The sequence below is a fragment of the Mizuhopecten yessoensis genome, unplaced genomic scaffold (genome assembly GCF_002113885.1).
Source record: "Mizuhopecten yessoensis strain PY_sf001 unplaced genomic scaffold, ASM211388v2 scaffold5503, whole genome shotgun sequence".
Classification (NCBI taxonomy): domain Eukaryota; kingdom Metazoa; phylum Mollusca; class Bivalvia; order Pectinida; family Pectinidae; genus Mizuhopecten; species Mizuhopecten yessoensis.
The window spans coordinates 844,221-855,977 of NW_018406081.1; the positions used below are offsets into that span (position 1 = coordinate 844,221).

The following is an 11,757-nucleotide window of genomic DNA, read 5'->3' on the forward strand; positions in this document are numbered from 1 at the left end:
CAAATTGGGTCGACATTTACGAGATCGGTTTTTGCTCATCAAAAACTTCAGACTAGAAGAACACTGCATCACTGCCAGAGCTAAACAAAAGTGTGGATTAGATTATAATGATTTCGCTGCTAGAGACAGTCAAAACTGCGATCTACAAAACAGTGTCTCCCGCTGCAGACTCAAAACAAACGTTCTGTGCTCAAATAACTGTCTGTCTAGTGATACCTTCACTAGTTTGATAACAGCATACTACTGATATATTCATTTTACAATCAACATATTCTGTATTACTATTTCTATAAACATGCGAAATCGCTGGACAATACGTCAGGATTGTTTAGTCGATGGTGAATGGAAACACAAATATAGTGCAACAGGAAAGAGAGTAATATGCTAACAGTGGGGATTGTCCCGCTACATACCCCTAGCCTGATTCCGAGTCCGTCATTCTACAGATTGAGCTTAGGAGAAATTCCCTCAAGCACGAATCTAGCGGCCGACCGCAATCCCATGTACAATTAAAACCTGTCACAAAAGCATCCGGTAGTATTGCATTCATAGACCAACCTTAAACTACTTCTGCATAGTGGCTATGCCATGATTGTATTTAACAGCAAGAATCACTACACGTGAATGTTTTCCAATCGGAAACTGTTTGAGTAATTGGGGACCAATCATGACATGACGTCAAATTCAAATTATGTCGGAAATTCCCGAATGGTTTCCGAATGATGTTTGCGGCCCGAAAGAAATAGTAACCATTGATCATGACAACACAATCTTGTTCCCGTAAAACGGCTATTCCTCCATTTGGTAAAAAAAATGTTTAAAATGTATTTTGTAATGAATGGGACCATAAAGAACAATAAAATAGCATTGCACATTACACGTAAATGTAAGGACTGAAAAGAACCTTTTAAACATTAATGATGGTGTGGACATATAACAGTTTCATTTAAACATACTCCCGAAGACACGCCGAGAATATGTTGGAACGGAACTGTATTTCATATCATCATAAATGTTTTAAAAAAGCTTTGTAAACCTGAACTAAATGAAAATAAACAACAACTATGGAACAATTGTCATCAAATATCTATTGATAAATTTCCATTTCACATGAAAAGAACCCTTGGTCAAGTGAATAATTCATCGATTGCAAAAAATGCCACCAGACTATCAGAGAATATCTACAACAGATGACGCCAGTTTGGAAATCAGTATATTTCATTGCATCATATCAAAAGAATATGTAACATTCTGTTTTGATTAATTTTAAGGTACTTGAGAGAGAAAATAATTGATTTCACTGATACGTTTTGTGGCCTGTCGATAAAAGATTTTCGTGATAACAAGTTTTAATCATCTTCTTCCGGTGTTTATCCAAAAATTTGTTTTTTCTGTAACATTTATCTAGCATTATTTTTTGGAAATAGAGCATTATAAAAACTGCATACATGGACAAATGACAAATACTTTACTGAACAATAAGGCAAAATAATGTCCCTCATAACCACCTCATTTGCATGATATTTTTATATGATATATTTGATTTTGACATTACAGTGAATAATTTAGTGGACTGATCAAAATTAAGTTAATTTATGTGTTAGACATTAAGTTACTGATGATTTAGTTTACATAACAACATGACAAGCACATAATTCTTAAAACTGATTATTAGATATTTTTGAGGTACCCAAAATAATGTCAATACAACAGTTCCTATGTGTTCTATACAGAGCCTTATACTGCTTGGACTTATCAACTTTCCTGACTTAGATCAATAGTTTCAGCTTGCTGTTTTTTTCAACAATTATCAATATTTCTAACATACGAAACCAGACTGAACAAGCTGAAATATCTTTTAAAAGGAAATATTGAACATGCAATTATTTTATTTGTCAAACACATAAATACATATGGTATGATCAGCTCTTAAGACCAAAACTATGCCCATTGTATTAATTTCATATTTTGGATTTGAACTTTAACACAAAGTTCTATAGCAGCCATGGTTAAAAAAATCTCCTATTATTAAAATAAATCACCCAGATTTTAAAGCTTTCCTGTTTGCTTAATAAAAGTGATGCAGATATTAAGAAAAAAACAATCTGAAAGCGGTAAAACTGTTTTGTTTTTGTTTTTGTCAAAATACTTGACTATATTAAATCTAATCTTGAAAGTTGAATAAGATATTACACTGCAACGCTGTCAAATTTTTTACCAGATTAATACAGTTTCAATTCTTACAACTTAATCAGTCAAAATCAAACTGGTGTCAGATTATCAAGTTCTGCATACTGGCTGATTTTTTCACAAGAGGTGCGTGCTTTTGTGATTCCTCCATGGGTCGGTCAGTTTTTATCTGTTCTATTGTGATTCCTCCATGGGCCGGTCAGTTTTTATCCATTTGATATCACAAACCTGTGCTATGTGGTCGGAGGGAAACACCACACTGGGTAGGGCTGTGTGCAAAATTACCTCGTCATGGTCGGGAGGTGGAACAACTTTTTCAACAGTGAATTTATTGCTGTCTATGAAAATGTAGTCTAGCATTTCATTGAACTCTCCGACATAGTTGGTGTACTTTGGATAGCCACATGCACTGATCAGCGACTGACTGTGGGAAAATGTCATATCGGTAAGATGAGCTTCTTCTGGTTTACCTGCAAAAATGAAGATGTTAATTAAATTCATGATGCCATTCTTCACTTGCACAAGGAGTCCGTGGTGCCTGTATAGGTCATCTGGGTTTTAAAGCAATAATGGCAAAACACTTGTATCAAATAGAATTGTATAACAAAGAATTTCCGTTTTGGGTCAGCATCTTTGCACCAAGTGGCACAACAGCCCTTCATGATATACAATTTTACCTTCTGTTTCAAGGGACACTTTACAGCAAATTTGGTTGAAACACAATCAGCTGGTCTGGAGAAGTGGGCTTTCAAAGATTTAACACTTAAACCCCTATTTTTACATTGCACTTCAGACCCCGTGGGAGCTACACACATCCTTAATCCGCATGTAATAACCTTTAAACAAAATATCCGGGGACGGGGAGAGGCTGAACCCTGGACCAATAGCATGAGTACATATGCTGCCTAGCAATTGATACAAATGGTTATAGGGTTGGAATCACAGCTGTTTATATGTAACGACCCAGTTATTAAGTCACCTAGGGCTGAGCTTACACCTGGGGACAATCCTTATGTATTTGTCTTGTGATGATATGGTGGTAATCTCAGCCCTATCAAATATCCATGTTGAGACCCATAGACTTTTAAAGTCATCAGGGACAAAGCTTTCCAAGGACTAATCCTGCTAGGTTGATTGTGTTCATTTCTTCAAGGTTTCTCAACCATTTCTATGCAACAATTGGTTTGGGTAGGGTGGGTTTGACCTGCATAAAACCGTTCTCATGCTCAAACATGGATTCTGTGCTCAAGCCACCTAAATCATGTCAACGATCAAAAAGTCAAATAAAAATATTGAAAACAGTATTTCACTTCAAGTTTCTTCAATTTTTGTCCAAAGCTTTAACAAAATAAGATTTTTTCAATGATTTATAACTGGAACAAGAAATTAGACTTGTGCACAAAATCCATGCTTGAGCATGAGAAAGGTTTCATAAATACGCGCCCAGGATCTTGAAGCAACACTCTAGTAGACAGAATGGCCAGACCATATTCTAACTGACACAGAACGCATCACAAAATTGTTTACATGGGAATTTTATACAAACAAACATCTTAAAAAGTCCAGTTCACATGATAGTCTACTATGTACTTCAACTCGAATAGCTGGGCTTTTCCAGTTTTAAAAGCAATCTTTTTTTAAATATACAGCAAAGATTATGAATTCTTTTTATTATAGACTGATGAAGTTATAAAATATTTCTGAAAAATCCATCCACTTTTTATCAATATTAATGGAAGAAAACTTGTATTAAGTGGTTGATAATATAATGTCACCTTTGTCAAAAATCAGTAAAAAGTGACACAAGTAATTTCAAATTTAACAAGCAAATTCGTGGAATTTATATCCCCCGCTTGTAGGATACATTGTAGGTAAACACTATTGAGGTTAGATTTAAACATGTGAGCATCGGCTGTTGAGACATAATGTATAGCTTGAAAAAACCCAGCCTTATACAGAAGTGAGACTTTTTATTGAACATGTAGGTATTACAGTGTAAATTAATCGTTTAATCCATCAGAATTTACTAACCTCATTAATTATCCGTAAATATGCACAAATCACATCGGTTGGCAAACTTAGCATAAGTAGGAGCGCATACAAAATTACAAAACCAAAGAGTTAATCAAGGGGCAAAAAACTCCGCCAAATGAGTCTGATTAAAGGGGTTGTCAAACTTGGAAGAGCCCTTAATGAATTGAACCCTGCACTAAGTTTGAAGACAATCGGATAATATTTGCGAGAGGTCTGAAGACTTTTTGAAATTTTTTTTTTGGACAACTTCTATATGAAACATGTCAGAAATCAATATATATTGTGTTTTTTTTCATAGATGCAGTTATTTCACATATCAACCATTCCACTCGCATTAATATAACAGTCCCAGTTTTATATTGCTCTTGGATTCACTGGGTAGTCTCCCCTTACCTGGAGTATTCCAGTCTGAAAGATCGCTGGGTACGTGGCATTGGGTCACAAATTGGTGGACTCCATTGGTAGGTCTGCTGTTGAAATCTCCACAGAAAATGATTGCCAAATCTACTCCCTATCAAAACAAGTAAAATGTATGTAAACAAAAAATTCATTTAATGATATTTTAGACATAATTTAAGAATTTTTACAAGAGAGAAAAATTAAAAATTCTTCAATAAATTCGAAAGACTTACTTCACCCTTTTGGGAATGAAATGGGAAAACATGAATCAATGCAGCATTGCTATTAAGTATCCATTAAATAACATCACCCTAAGGGTTGAGATTTTCTGCCTTATACATATACAGTGGAGTGATTTTTTCTCTGCAACTTCTCCTTTTTATTACTAGTAAAATACATGTGATAAAAATGACAGAAACTTTATATTGCTTTTGTAAAAAAATCCTTTCTATGCTATCTAACTTTGTAAAATATCCTGTGAAAACTGGGCCAATATGAAATTAGATGATATATATCTCTTTATTATTGTTCTTGTCTCACCTGTTCTTTGTATGTTGCTTTGACCTGCTCTAAGTGTTTGATACACAGGATGCTCTGAAGGAGCCTCACGGCGCCGGCATCAGGTCGGAAGTACAGGTGAGTGTTGGCCATACATAACACCTGACTTGGGTCATCAATGCTCCTTAGCGCAACCACCTGTAACACAAAGGTTTGGAATTATAAAACAAAAGGTTTCCCTAAATATCTTATTTCAAAACTGTTTAGATAGTTTATACACTGCACACTTCCATCCGTGGCCTACTAGATAGGTTAGCAAGAGGCCCAATGGGTCTGCATTGCTTACCTGGTATTGATACACCATTTGTAACCTTAAAAGTGGACTAAAAGAAAGCTACAGGCAAAATATCAGTGTCTTCACTCAAAGTCATTCAAAAGTACCTGCTAAAAGATTTAGACACATTTAACCCCTGTGACCTTGAAAATCAAATGAGGACATTAAAGTGAACAATCTTTATAGTCCTTCATCCCAGAATGCAACTTGCCAAATATCACCACCCTTTGTTTATTGAGAAGATGACCTTCAAGATTTATAAACAACTGACCCGTCAAATTCTGGTCAAATATCATCACCCTGGACCTTTTGGTTATTCAGAAGAACTTCAAGAAGTCTTTTAAAAGATTCAAACATATTTGATCTCTGTGACCATTAATGTGGATCATGGTCATTCATTCATCCTAGCAATTTTACTGGCTAAATATCATCACCCTGGACCTTTTGGTTATTTAGGTGAGCTTGTTTAAAGTTTGTTTTAAGACAATTTACCCCTGTGACCTTGAATGTGGGTGAAGGTCATTCATTTGAACGAAATTGGGGGGCAATCATCCCAGCATGCTACAGGCCAAATATCATCAACTTAGGTATTTTGGTTATACAGGAGTTGTTAAAAGTTATTCACATTTTTGACCCCTGTGACCTTAAATATGGATGAAGGTCATTCATTTGTACAAACTTAGTAGCCCTTGATGCCAGTATGCTTCTGGCCGAATAACATCACCCTAGGCCATTTGGTTATTAAGAAGTCTATAAAAATAAAATCTTGACACCGGGCAACATAGGGAGGTACGACGGACGCTGCGCCACAGCATAAACGCACTTAAAAATTAGCTTGATATAAAAAAATCCTATTTAATTTCAAAACTAATTTTAATGTTAACAATATATGTGAATGGCTGAGGACTCTACTTAAAAATAAGCACAAAAGAATTTATACAAAGTCATTTTGCGTTTCTACACAAGTAAGTTATTTGGAGTTTATTGCACCACACCAGAGGGACAAAAATTTCTGATAAGCATTTTATTTTTAAAATTTCATTTATAAATCTATAAACTACTGTTGCTGGGTGATACAAAACATTAATATCTGATTAAGCTGTGAAAAACAAGAAATATGTTTGATCATCATACATGTATCATGTATATGACCAAAGGTCTAGAGAAACTCACAGCTCCTACCAATAACATAGACCTTATGAAGAGTTTATAAAAATAATTCAAAATTGATGAAGTAAAAAATTATGAATAGACATTAGACATCACTTCTTCCATTCCCATTCACTCAGAGTGATATTAATATTGCCGTACAAACCTGTAGTACAGCTCCGTGGCCCTCTATCAATATTGTAAGTTCTTTATCTATACTGATCTTCTCGCCTATATCAGCATATGCTGGGTTGTTCTTAAGCTGTTCTGAGAGGAGAATGCTGTGATCTGCTTCAAAGCTGTTAAAGAGTTATAGGAAAACATACATAATTATCTTTTTCAAAAAAAGAGAATATTTCTCGAGCAAATTTTAGTGTTTATCTTGAGGATGGCAAATAGCAACTGTTTATTTGCTGTCCTTTTGAAATGAAAGTGGCTGGGTGAAAAATAAAAAAAAATGGAAATACCGTTTCCCAGAGTTTGGCCTGATTTCGAGCGTTACATTTTTGCCAACTGAAACTTATCTTTTCATATCTTCATTGAATGATGAATAGTGAGTATCAGTCAGTTCTTTTTTGTTTGCTAAATACTGTAATTTTAAAAAAAATATGTAATTATCCTGTTTCATCTTTTTGTTTATGAATGTACATATAATATATCCATGAATACATTCCCTGTACAAAAGTACATGCATCATTACATATTGTTTACAGTCTATATATTTTTTGATTTTTCAAATTTAAAATAAACAATTAAAATATCAAATTAATGAAACAATTGAGATTACTGTAGGAACTTTCTTTGTCTGCCTTGCCTAACATTAATGTCTCAAATAAGAGCAGGAATATGAATATACCAAGGTAATGTTTGAAGTTTTGAAACGATAAAAAATATTGTTAAAACAATATATACATTAGATTAATGTTGTAATCCAACATTTTTTAAACAACTAAAAAATTCAACCTTTAACCCTTTCATGACTGTCGACCATAATGAACTCATCTAGATAAAATATAAAATGATAGTAGAGTCTACTAAAGTTACCTAGGGGTGAAAGGGTTAAAACAAATGTTAATTTCATGTTAGAATGTATAATTAAATATTGATATTTTTTTTATGTCATATCAACAAGGAACACATTTTTTTAGCTTGGAATTGAAATGCTTTGAAAAAATGTCTGTGTAGCCTACAGCTTGAACTGTTTGTAAAGGGGAGGGCGCTTGTATAGGCAATACGCCTTGTATAGGCATTACGCCTTGTATAGGCATTACGCCTTGTATAGGCATTACGCCTTGTATTGGCATAATGCCTTGTATAGGCATTACGCCTTGTATAGGCATTAAGCCTTGTATAGGCATTACGCCTTGTATAGGCATTAGGCCTTGTATAGGCATTAAGCCTTGTATAGGCATTATGCCTTGTATAGGCATTACGCCTTGTATAGGCATTACGCCTTGTATAGGCATTACGCCTTGTGTAGGCATTAAGCCTTGTGTAGGCATTACGCCTTGTGTAGGCATTACGCCTTGTATAGGCATTAAGCCTTGTGTAGGCATTACGCCTTGTATAGGCATTACGCCTTGTATAGGCATTAAGCCTTGTATAGGCATTACGCCTTGTATAGGCATTAAGCCTTGCATAGGCATTACGCCTTGCATAGGCATTACGCCTTGTATAGGCTTTAAGCCTTGTATAGGCATTATGCCTTGTATAGGCATTACACCTTGTATAGGCATTAAACCTTGTATAGGCATTAAGCCTTGTATAGGCATTACGCCTTGTATAGGCGTTACGCCTGTTTCCCAATTCCTTTTGAAATTGTGTAAGATGCAATATTTAATAAAGCCTTAGTGAAATAAAAACTGTTTGTAAAAGATAGTTACATAATTTCTAAATCTTCAAACATCAGTTCTATTTCAAAATAACATGACTCAACATAGAGAAATCACCGAACTACTTAACCCTTTCACCACTGTAGTCCATTATAGAGTGGACTCACCCAGATAAATGTATGGTATAGTCTACTTAAGTTACCTAGGGGTGAAAGGGTTAAACTATAAATTTTGAATAGATACCTGAATTTAGACTTCCTGAAGAAAATGGCTTCTCCCTCTGGTGCATTAGTACCTTTCCATTTCGCCATCCCTGTATATCCAATTGAATCTAATGCTGGTAAGAGATAGGATTTAAATCCTTTTCTGTCCACTTCTTGAAGACACATAATATCACAGTTGTAGCCTGTCCAATCAAACAAATCATACAATTAAGCAACCAATAATGTAAAGAAGAAGAAATTTGATAAATAGTAAACAATTCTGTCGAAAAACATAAAAATAATGTTGTCACTTTATTTTGATATTCTTTCCCATTGAATTATAAAGTGAGCTGATGATTAATGAAACCAATCATCAATCAGTTTACTACCTCTGATTACAAACCAATTGTGATTTTAAACTGTCCATTTCTAAATGTTTTGTCAATAAGACGAATTACCGTAGATTTCCTTTAAGAGCAGCGGTTTCCTGTAGTCCCCTTTGAGGGCATAGGGTGCACAGTAAGAGTACAGGATGTCTCTTGTGTAGTCAGTGTCAGCGTAGTAGTCAGCCAGGATGTTATAGCTCATCACCCGTATACTGTGGAGACAATATTTAGATGTATAAGACAAGTTGGAGACAAAGCCAAAAGAAATTATGAAACTCTGCCAATGTCTTGAATACACTTATATTAAATATCAGCCTTATTCCTAGGTGTCACATAATATCGTTTACATGGGAAAAAAGACTGATTTGTTTTCCGCTGTGACCCCTCTCGGAAGTTCCTTATACAATTTGCATTCCTTCCCTTGAGCTCTTGGTAAGGGAAAAATGGGGGATAACAGATATAGTTTCAATTTCTCTGATGGCACAGAGATTTCATTTGCTGATTATCCTAGCACCGATAGCCCTTAGCAGCGTCATATAATAATAGTTCTGTAGAGGATATCATATTAATTATATAAGTATGTGTTTTGTATGTGGCTACTTAAAGGAAAACCACATAGAGTTGAATTGTAGTAATTTCGGTACCCAGCTGTTTTGGTACATATGTACTTGAGAGTAAGGATATTTCTGGAAAGATTTTCAAGACGAAAAATGCTGAAAAATATGAAATCAGCAATACACAAGCCCAAAAAACAAACACTGTAAAAAGATTAACAGTTAGTTCTAAAATATTTTAAAATAATTTTTGGGAAGAACATCTGAAACACTGATGGAAACATCACAGTTTTACTGTAAGAAAGGACCAAGTATCGAAATGTCTGAACCCCATTGAGTTATCAAATTAGGTCATTTTTTTTATTAAAAAACATTACATTAAAATTTAAATTATTGATTTTCCTATTTACAGTTTATATATCTATTTCTCAAGTTTCAAAACATCTTTTGAAATTACTAAACGTATCTAAACATCAGTAAGCAATGCCAGCGCTGTGCATTACAGTGACAGGTTGTTTCGCCTTAAATTCTGTTCGCCCCAGTTTGATTCGCACTAAGTTGTTTCTCCCTAAAAATACTTTTAGGGTGAAAACTTTTAAGCCCTGTTTAGTTGTGTATGGCTTATAGTCTTTAAAAAAAAATCTTTTTTCAAGGCTTCCCTATGTTTTATTAGTCACTAGACTTGCCGGATGTGTAAGTGGTCAGCCAGAATCTTCATACAATGTTAATATAGCTACACTGGATGAAATCCTTCTGACTACACACTTGTTCTTGAAATATATATAGATATGAAAACATCAAGTTTTTGAATCATTGAAAACACTTCAATAGTTATATATAACTTAAACATAAACATTAATATTAGGGCAAAAAGACCTGTACTGTATAGCGAACAGGATTCAGGACAAAACAACCTAGATCATATAACTACTGTACCAGTTGGAGTCTGTAACTGAATCTGTAAAAACATGTCTGGCTTCAAAAGGACAAATTCCTGGTCCTGGGGCTATAGGATACTTCATCACTGCAAACGCTTCAGTCCCTGATATGTCTTTTCTTCGAGGAATACACTTAAGCATAAGCATCCAACCAACATCATCAACAGTGGTATTGTAGACACATGTCCGACCAACTTCTTCACAGTCACTGAACCTCATATCAGCTTTAAGCACAACATCTGGTTGTAGTTTAAACCTACCCCACACACATTCGGTGTCATTCATATCAAGGAATTCTCCATCGATCACTGGCAAAACAGGGAATCCGGCCATTGTTGATTCAGGAATAGACAATGTTTTAATAAACGGCGCATTGACAATCACTGGAAGTCTACAATCGTCAATTTTCAAAATACTACCATCAACCATTGAGTCTCTGATTATCGTTTCTTTTGTGAATACGATTCCATTTAAAGAAATTGATATAGCTGGAATAAGTGGCTCATTTTCTGCTGCTTCACTTTTTTTCTTCCTTTTTAGACATTTCTTTTCGATACCAGTTTTTAAGCGTTCGATGAATTCGCCTACTGTTTCATCAAGACGACGTTCAAAATTAAACTTCTTCAGTGATTTAGGCTGAAGGCCATATTGAAATGAAATACTTGCCCTTTCTTCATCAGGAAGAAATCGAACATTGCAATGAGCCATTCTTTTCGGTGATCTGCCTATTGGTATGATGCGAAAATGAAAATATCTTGAAATCCTTTTAACCGCATGGCAAGTCGATTGCATGATATGGCAGCAACACTTACCGGAAGAGATACCGGAAGTAAATAAACTATTAAGGGGTGAGGTAGTGTTAAGATAAGGAGCACCAGACCAAAAGCAACCTATACATTTTTAAGTATTAACTTTCAATTTTAAGGATATTTTATAGCTGATAAACGAGAAAATTAAACAAATATTAAAATAATGATGTAATATACAAACAAAATGCGCAGACATAATGTATCTATTTGCTTTCTTTACAGGATCGGGCAGAATCGGGCGGCGATATATAGGATCGGGCAGAATCGAGCAGGATCGGGACTAGTCGGACTATTTTATGGTTGAATAATTATATAACATTGTATACCACTGATTTGATTTCTTTTAATTTGGTATAACATACATATGTAGTCAGTATGGATTACAGGAAACATTGCCTTATAATTGAAATATTAAGAGTAGGAGAGTCTAT

The 11,757-nt window shown here is 34.7% G+C and overlaps 1 protein-coding gene across 1 annotated transcript; it reads right to left on the reverse strand.

Moving 5' to 3' along the window:
* Window positions 1-1,070: 1,070 nt before the first annotated feature.
* On the reverse strand, window positions 1,071-11,331 carry LOC110450766 (2',5'-phosphodiesterase 12-like). The gene is made up of 7 exons (XM_021498470.1): window positions 10,516-11,331; window positions 9,098-9,237; window positions 8,680-8,842; window positions 6,771-6,903; window positions 5,164-5,319; window positions 4,618-4,735; window positions 1,071-2,660 (listed from the first exon to the last, which is right to left on the reverse strand). The coding sequence occupies exons 1-7, from the start codon at window positions 11,307-11,309 to the stop codon at window positions 2,365-2,367; spliced, it is 1,800 nt and encodes a 599-aa protein (XP_021354145.1). The 5' UTR covers window positions 11,310-11,331; the 3' UTR covers window positions 1,071-2,364.
* Between the last annotated feature and the right edge of the window lie 426 nt (window positions 11,332-11,757).